This window comes from Chelmon rostratus, chromosome 7, assembly GCF_017976325.1.
Source record: "Chelmon rostratus isolate fCheRos1 chromosome 7, fCheRos1.pri, whole genome shotgun sequence".
Lineage (NCBI taxonomy): Eukaryota > Metazoa > Chordata > Actinopteri > Chaetodontiformes > Chaetodontidae > Chelmon > Chelmon rostratus.
Window position 1 is genome coordinate 11409033 of NC_055664.1, and position 17583 is coordinate 11426615.

Here is a 17583-nt window from a genome sequence, read left to right on the forward strand (position 1 = left end):
TTACAGATTTTCACCCACCCCAGAAATAATGAATCACGCAGATTTATGTCATAGGCTGAATGACATAAAGTGTTGACTTCTGCAAAAATACACTGATCCCTGCACATCTCAGACAGGGATAATAGAAAGTGAAAAGAAAATCCATATTAGCTGCTGATTATGTACCTTCAACATTATTTCAGATAATATCAGATTTTCTCTTGGATTTATTTGTTATTTATTTTTTTAAAATCAGATTTTTACCCACTTGTAGGCTTCAGGGGGATCTATTGGCAGAATATGGCTGAAATATCATGTAATATTCAGCCGCTTTCACGTTGTCAGTAGCCAGTAGGGGAGCATGAGGCGAGGTGTATTTAGTTAGTTGCAATCTGCGACCTTATAGCTAGATGGCACTAAATCCTACACACTGGTCCTTTAATACTCAAAATAAACACATTTTATTCCCTTCTTCCTTCACCAGAGCAAAAACTAATAAGCCTGTGTACAACATGGAGATAGTAGGGACGTGTTGTTTTGTGGCTTTGAGTGTTAAGGAGCACATGTGAGTGTCAGACAACATAAAATCAGTCAACATAGAACTAACGTCACCAATCTAAAGAACACCCCACTCTTTATTCACCTTGTATCTGTAGCTTTAATGATCATTACATGTTTTTTTTTTTTGTATTTTTTTTTACTGATCAGTACAATTGATGCATCAGTACAAATCCAGGGCCCAAAGTCCAAAATCTGGAGTCAGCAATATTATAGTCACAAACTACTCTCAGATCTTTCCAATAAGAGTGCACTCAAACGTTTCAGTCTGCATTTACCGTGGGCACAATTTATACACTGCGCACATCTGAAAGAAGGACATAAACAAATGAAAATGTGGTCGCTAAACATTTACTAGTGATTGGAAATAAAGATCCCGTGTAACAGAGGCCACAATTTTCTTGTGCATTGTATTTTTTTTTCATTAAAAAAAACACAGACTACATCCTAAATTGCTACAGTGTTGTTCCTGCAGAGCTGGGGAGCATGTAGCCGCCGTGATATGTGAGCAGCTGCAACTCCAAATGAAGCAATCACTGTGAATGCTGCTTATTGTAAGAACATTTGCAACAAAGCAAAAATATTTTTCTCCGCCAGTGGATACAGAAAATATATTGAATATTGACGTTGAGCATTGCTTTAACTTGACTGCTCACACAATGTAGTAAAAATTAATTTCTTTGAAAACACAAAAACAAACGTAAAATGTTCACAATAGTATAGATGAAGTTTTGGTTATTGTTCCTGTCCACTGTTGTATGTAAACTGTGGTACATGTATAAGCCTGGATGAATCAGTGCAGCTCAGACAGGTCTCGTCACTGTATCAGTAGTTTAAAATTATAGCCAATAAAATGAGGAGGACCATGTAATTACAGCGGAGTGTCATCCCATTTCCCTTCTCACAAAGCTGCAGATCATCTGTGGAGGAAGAGGCACACAGAGAGACTTTTATTTTGTAGTATCTGACAAAAGGGTATTTGTTTAGTTCAATTTTGTCATGTTCTGTCACATTCAATAACTTTTATCCCAAAAAAGTGTCATTATTTAAATGATAAGTCTCATTAGAAACAACTCCAGCACATGTGGTGTCATTTGGATAATAGAGGAAGGGTCGTTCTGGATGAAGAAGGTGAGAAATTCCTACATCTGCAGACGTTGCAGGGTGTGTGTGTGTGTGTGTGTGTGTGTGTGTGTGTGTGTGTGTGTGTGTGTGTGTGTGAATAAAGACCTCAGTGGAGAGGTGTATGTGTATTAATCACTTATTATTTGAGTGTGATGACTGACCCTCCTCTCCTCCCACTCAGACCTCGGGAATTGTGCTGAAGTAGAGGGGGAGCAAGCCAGGATTCAAATCTCCTCCACAGGCTAAACAAGGCAAAACACCTCCCTGGCAGTGCCTGACGCAATGCCTCCTACTACAGATAACTATATAGAGTCCTGTGTATGTGTGTGTATATATACGTAGACAGATAGATGTGTGTGTTTGTGTGTGTCTAACCTGAGACTTTCTGTATTTTGGGCGTTAACTTGTTCCAGAGGTGACACTCTTTAGCTTTCATCATCCCCTTTTGTTCTGGATGGTTGTAGTTCAGGGTGACATACTCCTGCTGCTCAGGGGTGAAAACGGGCCATTTAGCTCCATCATTGCCGGGATTCCTGACAAGAAGAAAAGCCAGTCAAGACAATTCAACAGTGTCATGAGGGTGCTCACGCAGCCGGAGTGACTGATTGTCGATCTGATTGTGCGTACCCTGTCCGGGCAAAGTTGGCCCAGTGTTTCATGAACTTCTTGGTCATGTTCACTTCATTCTTCGTGTATCCCAGGGACGCATCCAGAGGCATTCCGAAGACGAATTCTATCTCATAGCCGTGCATGACGCCCATCCATTCTGGCCAAGGATTGATGGAGGACCGGTGGTCAAATAAATAAAGGAAAGTCTTACCGCCGCGTTGTGAGTACCTGAAGGAAAAAAAAATACAATACTGAACTGGGTCAGGCTGATCAGAGAAAATAAAACAAACATGTGTAATAACAACAATATATGTGAAAACTGATCGGTCCTGTTTTTTTTAGATGTTGGTGACAAAAAAAGTGCATTTGAATTGGACAGTAAGCACCACATGGAGCTCCTAAGGTCACATTAAAAGAAGACTGAAAAACAACGATTACAAAATCAGAGATAAAGATAAAACAACTGTGACTGACAACAAAAAAGTTATGAGCATGTTTTTTTTAAAAAGTTAAACGTACAAATGCCATAAGTGTAAATATGCAATGTGCAGGGCAGCGCAAAGGATTCCCTGAAGAAAATGTGGCAGACGAGGCTGAGGATACAGAGAGGTCAGAGGCAGTCACTCAGTTTACCATCCTGGTGGCCTGAGGAAAGAAGCGCTTTCTTCTCTCCTCCTCTTTCTGCGTTGGACTCGTGGCTACAGAGGCGTTTGCCAGAGCACAGAAGCCGGAATAGTCTATCGCTGGGGTCGTGACAGTCATAATCCTGCAAGCTCTGGATCTGCACCTTCTGGTGTATACAAACAACACACCCCCACCAACGCAGCCCTTTGCATTTTTTCTTTTCGGTCTGAACGCCAGGCTGCAGAGGAAACCTATCCTTTATTTTACCACCATAACACAACACCTAAAATGGCTTTAGCCTTGTTTGTTTTACTTCGCCACCATCAGCGTTTACTTTAGCCGTACGTCAGACCATATCATTACAACTCTTCTTACCTGTGCGTGAACTCTAGCACCGGACAAACGAACAGCCGGTCTCCAACCAGAGAGCCGAGGGAGTCACGATTCACCATCCTGCTGTTCTGATCTGTCCAATCGGTGTACTGGAAAATGACGGCTTCTTTCGTCACATCACTTGCAGCAGTCATTGTAAGGTCCACTCCACTCAGGAACTCTTTGCGGTTGATAAGACTCTGACCAGTGATGCTAAATCCAGGCACTCCATAAAGTAGGAAATAGGTCCCCTCGTCCTTGTTTAAGCCTAACAGCACTTCTTTCTTAGGGAGGTTACCAGTACTTAACAGCGCCTGCCGGGTAAAACATAAAAACAGGGTTGTGATTGTGATGCATGATGTGTTTCAAATTAAATAAAATGACTAATGTTGAAAAGTACAGAATGAGATTGCACCATTTTCATTTTGAGCCAAATACACCCACATAAACGCACTCTCAAACACATCTGTTGCTCGCAAACTCCTTAGTTATTTGAAAAATTGTGTGTAATCAACACTGAACTGCAACTTCAGTGTGTGACATTTTACAGACGAAAACTAATGAGGAATTCTGACACTGCAACATGCATCTACTGCATTTTTAATGTGTAACATCAGGCATTGTTTTGAACTGATTTTCTCAAAATTGCCTCTCTGCACAAAAATGGCAAGTTTGCCAACTACCTGGAAAAAAAAAACCAAAAACCTGAATATTTTCTCTGTAAGATTTACACCTTTTGTCCTGTAATCTTTTCAGTGGTCGGTGTGTGCTCGCTTTGCTCTGCAGATCTTCTCAAATCTAGGATGCAGCTGTGAGGCTGCCACTCTCAGCTCATTGTCTTGTGCCAAGCTTTGATCTGTATTTTGTCTTGATTGAGGCAGCTGCAGAGAAACCTCACACAGGTAGGATGTGGCAAAAAGAAGGAGTGTGGCAACGGCTCTGGCCGTGGGAAGTCCTTTTCCACTCCAATCCAAAACGCAGCCAATGTCTTGGACTTAATCTGCAGCCTCATTGTTGAATCAGAGGTGGCATCGATGAACTGCTCCTCTTCTGCAGTGCTGGAATCAGCAGCTGGTGATTCACTGAATGCTCGGATCCAGTCTTATTTCTGCAGGATCCTGGAATCCTCTGGAAATGGTTTGTAGGGCAGAGATGTGCATTTTCATATGTGGGATCGCTGTATGGTGCAGCTTGCTGACCTCGATGAATGACTTCAGGCTCTCAAATGAGCATTTATTCCCCTCTCTCCATCGCCGCTCCCACATCTCTGGTTTTTCTTGTGAACCATGTGATTTCATCTGCCAGCTGTGGAAGGTGTGTGTTGGTGCCCAGCATGTGCAGATTTAACTTACCGAGCTACTGGAAAAAAATGTAAGTAATGTAAGTTTCATGAGGAAGCTGTTATTGTTGAACGAGTGGCCAAGTTCATTACCCTCGTCCATCAAGAAGATTCTGATCTCATCCTGCAATTCAAACACAGTGGATAAAACCGTCCCACATGACAGCCAAAGGGACTCGCTGTGAAATGAAATAGCTGTGTGATCCGACCCCATTTCCTTGCATAGTGCACAAAAAAATGTTGGCTTGTTTTGATTCAGTTTATTGTTTCAATATTTAGTGTGTCCGCTGCACATTGGGGGAAACGCCCTTGACTCGTTTCCCTGCCATTGCTTGATTCCCGTCTGCGTGTGTCTCCTCTCAGTCGTCCCATTTCAGATCAGCCTCTTTTAATGATTTTGAACGATTCATCTGAAGTGGCTGTCTTAGTTACACGTTTGCAGTGAAGCAAGTCCTCCTTCAGTCAGTGAATCTGACAGTGACAGTCTGTGGTACTGTGAGTTGTTTCAGCATGGGGGTTGTCTCGTGTCTTGTCGTTACGCTGCTCCTCTGTATCTTCTGACGTGTCATAAATGTACCTCGCAGTAATATTGTTTCACAGAGGGATAGCCTTCAGTTTACTGGCTGTTGCTTCATCAGTCATAGTTGCAACCATATCAATAGCAGAAGGAATAATTCATTCCTCTGCTAGAGAGCGCAGCTTTTTACACTGAGCAGCGACTCTGTAGGAGGCGAGTTGAGCATCTGAAGGCACAGATGCTGCTGTAGCTTCTCTTTTCTCTTTGTGTTCGGGATGTGAAGTCTCCAAGTGGAGTCTTTACTTGTTCGGCTTCATACCGTCAGAAGCTAATGTTTTGAGACACACAACACACTGTGTTCTGTCTTCATTACCCACCATTGTTCTGGTGAAGCTGAGACCGACATAGAGTCTTTGTTTAGGTAGTTTTGACCACTCCTTTAATAATTCTGGGCCTCCCGAGGGGGCATGCTCTCCAGTTTGGGAGCCATTGTTCTATCTGATGATACCAGGATACAATGGTTAAAGTTAAAGTTGGTTTCTACTTGTAGCCCGGTTACATTTTATGAATATTATACCAACTGAATTTCAAGGTGGAAGTGTAGTAACAAGAAAACATAGTATTTAAAATACTAAATTTAAAAAAAAGGGAAAAAACACAAAAACACATTTCATGTTCAGCAGGCACATTCACAATTAATGACCACATACTCACACACCCACCCAAATGCACAGAAGCACACACACACACACACCTACTTCAACTTCATCTGGCAGGAAATCCCCATCAACAGTCGGGCCAAAGGTAGAGGCTAAGATCGACGGCTGCGTGAGAACATCATATTGCTTTGATGTGATTTTCTTGGGATCAGTCTGCTGCAGACACGTCTCCAGATAAGCCGGATCAGACGTGGCACACCCCACGAGCGTCGCCAGCTTTGTGGACCTGGATATTGACGCAGAGAGTGAGCAAGACAATCAGTGACAAAGGAAATGACAGTTGAGAGCGGGATAGCAAAAGTAAGAATGGGGATTTGGTTTTGGATGAAAGCATGTGAACCAATGAGTAAGAAAACCGGCGTATTGAGGATCTCTGATCAAGCATCGTGTATACATCCACGATCACGGTCACACATGGTTTACAAGGACACAAATTGTACTATGGCTCAATGTCCTTTCCGGGAAGAAAGACATGGGATATTTGTGCCCCGTGAGTTCCCATTTGTGTAAATGACATTTTATGCGTGTGAACTAAGTGATCATGACTGAGCATTTATCCTATTCATTTAATGTTCCTGCTTCAAACAGTCACCGAGACAGTAAACACAAGTGTGTCCTAACATATGACACGAGCGACGGAGGGAGTGGAAAGATGGGCGGCTAAATAAATCCAATTAATTAGTGACTGAATGCATTCGCCCTACCTGTTCCAGGCCTCAGTCTGGCTCAGTGTGGCCCAGGGGGCATTAGGAGAGCCACTCTGCATCACAGCCCTTTGAAAAAAATCATGGCTGCCCGAGGACAGCAGGTGGAAGCCCACAGATGCCGATCCAGCGCTCTCTCCAAACAGAGTCACCTGGAAGCGACAGCAAATCACAAGCAAGCAGCTTGTTCTATTGTCTGTTGAGGCAACTGAAAGAGATTGTTCATTTGATTTTAGCATGCGAGACAAAAACATTTTACCTTTGAAGGATCACCTCCAAAGGCAGCGATATTATTGGCTATCCATCGGAGGGCCAAGCGCTGGTCCAGCAGGCCCGCGTTGCCCCGGATGTTCTTGTTGTCAGGAAGAGAGAGGAAGCCTAAGGGTCCGAGTCTGTCATGGATGAGGTTAGGGTGACATGATTAAAGGGAAGGGTGGGCATGATGTGGGCAAGAATCAAGTGGAGAAATGAGCAAAGAGTTTCCAGTTACATACAGTAGCTACAGCCACTCATTGTTAGCATTTTATGTTTTCAGTTTTCTTCAGGTCTTACCTGTAGTTCATTGATACCACAACAACACCCTCAGATTTACTCAAGAAGCGACCGTCATAAATGTCCAGAGAGGACGTTCCTGTAATGAACCCTCCTCCATAGATCCAGACAAGGACAGGAGCAAGCGCTGAGCCCTGAGGCTGGGTTTTGTTGACACGAGGGGACCAGACGTTTAGGTACAGGCAGTCTTCACTCTGAGGAGTGTTTGGGTTCCACATCTCTGCACCTTTGAAATCTGGAAGTAATGATCACATTCATCAGTGTCAATAGAGGCTGATTGGGACTGCAGTCTGGCAATTGACAGTATTATCTCTGTTCCTTCAGATCTTTGTGATCTTTGAGTGTGAGATCAGTCAATAGTTTAAAGTTCAGCTTCATTATGACACTTAATGACAAGCAACACTTGGAGTCAAACAGTTACAGAGACAGTAAATCTAAAAATAAATCCCTGGTTTGTTTTCCTCTTAATGAGCCTGGCTTTGTCCAAAGCAGAGACAGCAGTCTATCATCAGTGCCTTCTGTCCATATCTATGTGTTGTCACATCTATATTTGGAGTATGTTTCGGGCAGTTCCTCTGTACATATGCCTGGCACTGGTCGTAGCTGGCTTCCAAGCAACCCCTGACAGGTGGCCGCGTCTATAAATAGCTATGTATCCTTGACCCAGCCCCAATTCATCTCTTGGGTGGGGGACTAGGCCTGTATCAAATTCAATTTGTGTACGTGTGCTTATGATTGTGTATATTTTTGGTTGCTGAACAGATGAAATGGCTCCAACCAGTTTCTTACCATTCATCTCCAGGCTTTATTAGTGCCTGCAATGCAGTAATAAATCATTGAGTCACTGACACACACACACTGTGTGTGTACGTGCGTGTGTGTGTGTGTGTGTGAGACATGGTGTTACATAACTGTCACACTTTAAACGGTCATCCAAGTGTGTAAAGTCCACAAACAAAACAAATATTTATTCAGTAATATCTTTTGCATATTGATTAATCATAAATCAAATTTTTCGTCCAAGATATTAACTTGTGTGCAGAATACATGGATGTTGTTTGCACATCGTAATAATAACACGTGTACACAAAATATTATGTAGTTTTATTTAGTTTGCACCAGAGCATTTGATTAAAGAAACTACTTTGGGACTTCCTGGTGAGTTTCTGCCAGGTGTTTCCTGACCTTTTTGACAGCAATTTAACTTAACACCTGCTTAAATGATTCACAGACACAGTATACAGTACATGTATGCATTGTGTCCATCTGTGTAAACATGTGTCCTACCTTTAAAGGTTGTGTCCACTACTTGGTGGCAGGAATTTGGGAATTTGGTAGCATCTTTCACCCCTTTCCATCCCTCTACTGGCTCTGGAGCTTTGAATCTGAGTTTCACCAGAGGTGGTTTTCCATAAGGAATTCCAAGAAACGCTCTCACATCACCACCCAACACCGAAACCAGCTTCCCTTGAACTTTCCCGTGCTTTGTATCGATCACAAGTTCATCTTGAGCGGCAGGTGATGCGTTCAGGAAATTAGGCAGCAGAAAAAGAAGAGCGAAGTATGTGTACAGAGGGACTGTCTCCATGGAAAATCCTGGGGAGAGAAAAAACTGCGCACACAAACAGTTTATTAATAATCTCTGGATATTAAAATGCAGCCTAAAAGACTGAAATATCACATTAAATAACTAATAATAGGATAAGCGATTTCCAGCACACCGCACATGGCCTCAACTCTACTTTATCACAGAGAAGTTCTATTTTTGTGCATCAGTTTTGCATTTATAAGCTTTGTCGAGTACTGTGGGTGCTGACTCCTTCATTTCCTTTTAGCTACATTAAGCTGCAAAAACTTACAGGCCCATATTTTTACTTTCCGTTAATGCATTTGGGTGTAGAAATTGAGTGCTTTCATAACCACTGATTTGAGCTAATTTAATTTGACTCAAGTCAGTGCAGGGTGCTGTCTGAAAATAATAAAGTTTATCCTTCTTAGGTTTCATGGAGTTGGGTTCAAGGATCGGTGGCCAGGGCTAGTTAGATTGATTACTTTGACTGTACGGACAGTCCAAGTTTAGATTCTGTATAATTAGACTCAGTAGCATTCAGGCTGTTGTAGAAAACACAGCGTGCCTTTGTCACTCCATGAAAGACACAAGCAATAGCAATCAACAGCAAAATGTTAAACATCTCCACAAATGTTTGTGCGAAATATTAAACATTTTTGCAAATGTTAAACACTTCCAAATGGGCCGTGCACTAAAGCAACTGGCAACAAACCAACTGGCAATAGTTTCCTGCCTTCAACACAGCCTCTGCCCAAGCAAAGTGGGGATCAAAGGTCCAGGCAAAGAATCCAGCTGAATGCTCCAGAGCTGCAGGTATATAGATTAGATAACAAGATGTGTATCTGTGTGTGGGTGTGCGTCTCTGTGTGTGTGTGTGTGTGTGTGTGTGTGTGTGTGTGTGTGTGAGAGAGAGAGAGAGAGAGAGAGAGAGAGAGAGAGAGAGAGAGAGAGAGAGAGAGAGAGAGAGAGCGGCTCCTTCCCGCGGCAAGTGTCACTTCAGAAGCGTCTATCACAATCCTCAAACATCTGCAAACAATGAGGCCGTCAGTGAATATGCACAGCGAGCGACTGCGTGCGCGCAGCTGCCTCGTGGAGCCGCTTCACTTTCAAAGGACTGAGCAAATAGCAAGCTCGTAGAGTAAAAGCGCGCACAGCTGGATTTAATTGGAGACGCACGCATGAGAGACGCGCTCACTCAGAGATCCATACAAACACTTCAATAGATATTGAATCTACCAATACTAATTGATATATGTATTTAAAAAAAAAACCTTAGTGACAGCTTACCTTGTCAGTTTGCAGTTTGTGTCTGGCTGGAGTGAATGAGGACACAGCACTGACGGGGTGAAGAAGGCGTGGACAGAGTGTGTCCAGCGTCTGCTGGGCTGGCCGTGTCCGCCACCCGCAGCTACACTGTGATAGTAAGAATAAGAATAAGAAAGTGACACGGAAATCAAAGCAAAGAAATAAACGTTACAGTTATTCTAATAAACCATGCAAAGAGCCAAATCCCTCAAAATCATAAGAATAAAAAAGAGATAATAATGTCTTCACCCCTGCAACATCTATACTGTATATTCATGTATTCAAGACTGATTGGGAAGCACTATAGACAGCTCACCTGTCAGGTGCAATCTCTGCCCAGTGGTGGAAGAGGTGGACACAGATCCTTTAGCTATCTGTGCAGGGAAAGAAATTCAGCCCTGGACGTATCCACTGCAGGAGGTCCCCCAAGGTTTTCCCAGTATGCCAAATGACCAGGAAACCAATGAATAAAAGTACCAGTACAGTTAAAATGTTTCCTCAGTAAATATTCTGTATTCAGGATCCTACAGAATACAAGTGTGTGAGTATTGCCAACAAAATGGAATTTAAAAAAAAGCAAAAGTTCTGCAGATTAATGGCTCCCCAGGCTGAAATAACATGGTACATAACTTTATTAGCTCAATCTTTAAAGTTCAAACAAAAAACAAAACAGAAGCAAAGTTCTGCAACACAAATTTGTTCCAGTTTTGTACTTCTTTGTTGAAATATTGGATATGTTTCACCTGTTTAGGCCTCAGACGGTTGCTGAAATGAAACCATCTGAGATGCTTGGAAGGGACGTGTCTCTGTGGTCTAACCGCTAACAAGTCAGGAGGGGTCAGAAGTCAGAAACCTGGGGAGCATCTGCTTCACTTTTTAATAATCCATTGTATTTTAAAGGCTGATCGTGTTTTTTCTAAGAGATCTCACTCTGCAAGGTAACCAGCAACTATGGCTGCTAAATAAATGTCTTGGAAAAAAGACATTATTTCTCTGTGAAATGTGTTGACATGCGACGAGAAGCATGACGTACGACACGTTTCTGAACACTGTGCTTAAGTGCAGCACTTCAGAAAAACATATAGCTACTTTCCACCAGTGCCGGCAATGAATCACCGAGGGTTCACCGCCTCTCTTCAGGTCACCTTACAGGACACAGACTCGTTCTCATTATATTCTGGTCATCAGTTCAACAACAATGAACAATAACGAGGACATTATGCTGAGCTGAAAACAGGGCTGCGTTTTACATCAAACACGGTGACGGGTTGATTAAGCACAAAGACACATGCTTTTAAAAAAAAAAAAAAAAGCGTGTCCCACATTCCAACAGTGTGTCCTAGAAATTCTGCTCATATACCAACAAATATGTTTTGGAGGAAGCATAATGGCATCTGAATTATGTTTTTTTTTAACAACATAAATCAGAAAAAGGTATTAATTAACACATCTGTTAAGCACGTAGAGAATCTGCCCTTTACTGAAGATAGTCTTGCTGATTGAACTCATGCTAAGCTTCAGTTTTTATTTTTTTCCCAACATTATCCGTTCTCGCAATGTGATGTAGCAACCCAAGCATGAGCACTTGGTTAACTCTGGGGTAAGACTGCGGTCCTGAATAAATATTGAAAAGGTTCAAAATTACTTGAAACATGAGCCATGACATGTTTGCTTTCTTCAGATTTAACTGAAACCACCATCTTTTCCCTCACCTGAACCAAAGCGCTTTTGTTTGTCTTCAACGTAACCACACATGGGACACACAGTCCTGTGTGTTGACATCCATCCCCAGCCTCCTCCCTGTGACTTATGTGCACTGTGAAAACGTAGCGCTTCATTTAGTCAAAAACGTAAATGCACACATATCATGCAACTAGTTTTACTCATAAGCAAATGTGAGCAATAAACTCCAGCAGAGATACTGAGGAACAATGTTTGAATGTCAAGCTTCTTGAGAACAGTAAATAATATTGACCGTGAACTTATTCCTTTGCAGAAACCCTGTCACAGAAGAGTGGACTTCTGCTCTTATTTGTGTTGTGCATTGGTGAAAAAAACAGTTCTGGCAGCCAGGCTCCTGTTTGACAATGGTATTATTCTGGGATGACTTTGAACTAACTAATAATGAATGTTTTTAGAATGTTTTTTCTGTTATTATACTGTGCAAATATATCTATAACAGTGAGGCTGAAATATGCCTGATACCAAGCGTAACTCTGAGGGACATCCAGGTTGAGTAATCATGTCCTCATATTGGACCCATTTCTTTCTATTCCATGGAAATGGAAGCTGGTTTGCCATGATGACACAGAGTCTAGTTCCTCACTATACCACTTCCTGTTTCTGTCCCTTGTTTATTTCTCGCACTCCTGGCTACTTATTCCGTCTGTGGCTTTTTTCGTCATCTTTGCTTTCCTTTTCCACTTATCCAGGGGCCCAAAGCTGGAGAGAAAAGTAAACTGCTCTTTGGAATTTTGAGTGTCTTGTGACTGAGTGTTTAGGTTTGCGTATGCCGGCTCTGTGTGTGGGTCTCAGTGTGTGTAAAGGACTATGTAGCCTGTGTGTGTTTGCCGATGGACACATACATGTGCGAGAAAGTCTGTGTGTGCGTGCGTGTTTGTGTGCTTGTGCATGTATTCATGTTATTTATAGTATGTTAATGTGCAGTTGGATTAACATTGCACAAAGCCTCACTGGGACGCTGATGCAGCGCCTTGGCACAACACATACAGACTCAAGCACACAGGCCAAAGTCAACATGATTAATATTATGCTCACTATCACTGTGCATTCTGTCCATAGACATAGACCATGAATAATTGCCTATATGACTGAAATCCCACACCTGAGATCTAGTTTAACCTGCATGATTTTATGTGCATGTGTGCCTGTGTTTATCTGTGTGTGTGCGGAGTGATGGCTGTAAGATCTGATAACACAAAGCCTTCTTCCCCACTTTACTTTAATGTTACAACTATTAGCTACGTATTTGCAAAAGTGCAACCCTGAAATGCAGTTAACGCAGTGATTAAACTGGGCTCACTGTTCATGCTGCAGTTTCTCTCATTGCTTCTCATCGGCGGTGGAGTGTAACTAAGTACATTTACTCAACATTGTACAACATTGTAAGCATACATTTGAGGTACTTGAGTATTCCCATTTTATATAACTCTAAACTTCTGCTCCAATATTGCACTATTTAATCTGCTACATTTGTCTGACAGCTATAGTTACTAGTTACTTTTCAAATTACATTTTTTCATTCCCTTTCTGTCCAGTGAATCTCCAAATTTGGTGATTTTGAATTTGTGAAGGAACGTTAAGTGAAGGATGAAGCGTTCCTTTACGTGTTGAGAAAATCCTCCTCTTCTCGAGATAAATAAACGATCTAAAAAAAACCTCAGATTAGCGGGAGAATGTCTCAAAAATGAAGACAGACTGTTTTTCTGACCTCATGGATTTTAAAGAGATGCGTTGTTCTCACAGGACAGCAGTGCTACCAACATATGATGATCTTACAGAACATGATGCATTGCTCGAGATGAAACCACCCAACAGAATACAAAGTAGTTAAAATGCTCTCAACCTTAAAATGCAAGGTATCCGTTAATGCAGCAAAAACATTCCATATTCAATAGTCGGACACTGACAGGGAACATTTTACTGCACAGTGAGTGTGTGTGTACTTGATAATTCAGCTGAGCTTAGCTGGGGACCTGTAGCATTTTGTAATTGTGCAAAGGTCTAAATGTTTAATGCTTATTTCTCATGAGGTCCTCTGGTAATACTAGTCCCGTGCAAATAGGGTTTATGGTGCAAAATATTCTGAGAATGTATGTCAATGAAGGTGTGCAGTGTGCAAAATCATTAGACAGGTGATGTACCAAGTGATGAAGATTAGTCTAATTTAACCCAAAAATCACAGAACTCTGCTCCTGTGCCTTAAACTACTCAAGCAACTAGAAAGAAATCAAAAGATAACTGCATGTGGTGGATTCTCCTTCCCTGGTTTACCTCAGTTCAGCCTATAAATGGGTGTTTTTTGATGTTAAAAACAATGTTTTGTTCTTGGGATTTTAAAAATATGATTTGTATAATCAAATCAATTTAAAGATGATCAAAAAAGAGATATTTCACCAGTTTTTTATATCGATCTTCATGGATTTATGCTATAAGTAATAACTTCAAACCTCGGGAAAACATTTAACCCTCTTGTTCTGTCCCTCCATCTGTCTCTCCATCTCACACTGTCCCTCCATCTGTAGCTGTAACAGTGGACATCAACCCAGAAGAAAGGGAGCCATGCGAGGTCTGGCTCTTTCGAAACGCGGTGCAGCTCAGCAGCGGGGTTGAGGTGGAAAGAGAGACAGGAAGATAGAGAGAGAGGCAGCAAACGGTTTGTTTGAGAAGCGAGACAGCGCCATAACCACACACCATCAGGGATTAGACGGTTGAAAGAAGAAATGACAGGCATTTGATAGGAGCCTTTGAGAGAATGTTTTCTCTCTCTCATTCCAACATCATCAAAATAGGCTTGGGACTGGAATGCAACCCACCAAACACACACACACACACACACACACACAGACACACACTCACAGACACTCAGACAAGTTAATTTCACCCATGCCCTTTTAATGCCAATCTGCTGTTATGAAGGCAGGGATAAGCAGTAAAAAAAAAAAAAAAAAAAGAGAAAAAAAGAAAAAGAAAGAAAAAAACATTTGATTCATTTCTTGTGTGTAAGCTTGGAGCAATGAGATAGTAAATATCCAATCATGGTGTCACAGAGGAGGATATTGGTTCATGTCATGCTCTTTCTGTCTGTCTCTACTTTATTTGAATGTGAGTTTGTGTGTGTGTGTGTGTGTGTGTGTGCGTGTGTGTGTGTGTGTATCCACATGTATGTGTATGCGATTATGTGAAGCCGGAGCTTTTTAAGGGAAACTTGTCCTCAAGCATCATCCATATACAGAAAAAATATAATATGATTTTCAAAAACAGTAACTCAAGAAGAAGGAGGGAGAGTCCAAGTATTCCAAACACAATGAAATAAACAAAAAAAAATGAGAGAAACAGAGAACGGGTTTGGGTGTTTAACTAATACATTTCCAAGTTGAACTGCATTTATCGAGACAGACCTCTTGATTAGCAATTATATAGCAATAATCATGGGAAACAGGAAAGTCGACTCCTGAAAGAATGCCTACATTGGTCTTCCTTGACTTCCTTAATCAGCACCGCCACATCCTCCCTCTGATTTCCAACAGGAAATAATCAGATTCCATGTGATGCAGATCAGACAGGACACTTACGCATACACTAGACCAGATTAACCAGTGAATGGTCTCGCTTCCTTTAACCTTCACAGGTAATAGCACACTTGTCCTTCACTGACAAAAGCCTCCCTAATTGGTGGAACAGAGATGGATCGAGAACAGACAGAGAGCTGCTGGGGTGGGGCTGGGTGGGGGGGGGGGTGTTACTTAAAAGCTGCTGAACTGAGAAGCAGAGGGAAAGGGGTAATGCGTGTGAGACAGCTGGTTAACAGGTTTCAGAACACAACACTCCAGATAGATCACTGAGTAAATAGAGTGTGGAATGGAGACTGACAAGGTCAAGTGGGCAGAGTGGTCTATACTATCTCTGCTTTCTGGAACCACAAGCAGGTAGAACATACAATGCAGTGGCTGCCCCCAGGATACTGACCCATACGACACAAGCACACATTTGTGTGTCATATTTAATAAAACTGTTCACCTGTGTTTGTATGAATAGATAAATAAAATATATTGGATTTGGATTGGGAGATCAGTAAAAATAAAAAGTAGCCCGATGGTGGCGCTATTATCAATGACAGCAGACAACTTCAGCTGCAGTGTGCACTTGCATATACAGTATAACAGGATGACTCTCTGTCTTTCTCTATGTCTCACCATCACTGACCCAACGCTGCATTACTGATTCACAGGCTGCAGGATCATTTTTCACTATTTTTTCCCTGTTTGTTAACAATAAGATTGTTTAACAATAGTAGAACTGGCAGAACAATGTTTTTATGGCTGTCTGAAACAAACATAATGGTTAATTGTGTTCTATTTGAAAGATTTTCAGCATATTGCTGCTGTACAAAGTTAAGTTAAATGCTGCAAGGTTTGCTGAAGAGGCTTTCATGTGTGTGCCTGACCTAAACACGCCAAGTTTGTCATTTTAAATCACTGAGGAAAAGCAGATGAACCCTTTGTTTTATTTAAAGACTAATAGGCTTTTACTCTAACTGGCTGTATTCTTGGCTTCGTATAAATGGACGCTCAAATGTTTCTTGTACGTAATCAGCAATCAGAACCTAAGATCAAAGCAGTGTTTCCCCTCGCTGTAACAGGAGAGAGTGAGTGCTCCGTCCTGAAAGCTGGATTTGTCAACGATGATAGAACCTGCTGCATTTTTAAAATCCCCACAAGCCACTTAGAACGGGATATTCAGGTCAGATGAGTGTCCACTTTGCTGATGTCACTGCATTTAATTCTGGGTAATTAAGTCTTTAAGACCCAAAAAAAGAAAATACGGTCATCTCCCGCTGCCACTTGAGGCTGCCATGTCCATTTGTCCGACCAACGGGCTTCTTCTCTTCTTGTCCCCGTGCAATCATGCATGGCATCATATTAGTAAATAATAGGTCACATTCTTGGCTCATGCCCACATCCATATTTGGGTCAGGCTTCACTCTTCAGAGTAAGTCAACGTGGTCCTCATGCATATCGCAGACAGATTTAGCCTGTTTATGCTACAGTAGGCTGGTGGCTTAAAGGTTAGAGTGTGTGCGTGCAGTGTGACTGCAGGATAGCAAGTGGACAAGAGTTTTCTCTGTGTGTGTGTGTGTGTGTGTGTGTGTGTGTGTGTGTGTGTGTGTGTGTGTGTGTGTGTGTGTGTGTGTGTGTGGGCGGGCGGGCGGGCATGTGCATGACAGGGTGGAGAAAGAGGAAGAAACAGTATGATAGATTATACGACCATTTCAATGGTGTAAAATTTCATTTGAAATCCTACTTTGGATTCAATCTTAATAAAGCACTCAACTGTCTTGCGACCCATTTAGTGTCCCATTGCTCACATACCTACCCCAAACTCACTCTGTCTTCCTCACTTGCTCATGCTCTCAGAAACAAACACGCGCAGCCGTGCACACATGCACACACAAAGGGGTCTTATCAGGCTGCTGTGTGTCTGAAGTGTTGTTTTTATATTGCAGCCATATTTCATTTTGGCCTAGTTTCTTTAAATTGCCTATGGGGTTTTGTATGGGGAGAGGAACCATCACATTTATATATGAGATTGAAGGAAAAGAAAGAGATGTGGGAGACTTGTTTATGTTCTTATTCATTTTCCTTGCCTCGGTCTTACTCTCTGTATGCTGCCCTTTTTCCCATTGTGTTTCATTTCTTCCAGTTTCTCTCCCTCTGTTCGCCCTTTCATGGGTCCTTAACGCATCTCTCTCTCTCTCTCTTCTCTTCTCTTCTCTTCTCTTCTCTTCTCTTCTCTTCTCTTCTCGTGTGCTGCTGTGCAAGGTGAGTTTACAGTCATTGCTGTTAGGGCTGGTGAAGTGGGGAATGATG

The 17583-nt window shown here is 42.0% G+C and overlaps 1 protein-coding gene across 1 annotated transcript; it reads right to left on the reverse strand.

Moving 5' to 3' along the window:
• Positions 1 to 643: 643 nt before the first annotated feature.
• LOC121609364 (acetylcholinesterase-like) lies at positions 644 to 9991 on the reverse strand. Its single transcript, XM_041940969.1, has 10 exons — positions 9956 to 9991; positions 8386 to 8710; positions 7099 to 7333; positions 6806 to 6938; positions 6547 to 6698; positions 5882 to 6068; positions 3271 to 3581; positions 2290 to 2499; positions 2038 to 2195; positions 644 to 1457 (listed from the first exon to the last, which is right to left on the reverse strand). Exons 2-10 carry the CDS (start codon positions 8684 to 8686, stop codon positions 1363 to 1365), a joined length of 1782 nt encoding a protein of 593 aa, XP_041796903.1. The 5' UTR covers positions 8687 to 8710; positions 9956 to 9991; the 3' UTR covers positions 644 to 1362.
• Between the last annotated feature and the right edge of the window lie 7592 nt (positions 9992 to 17583).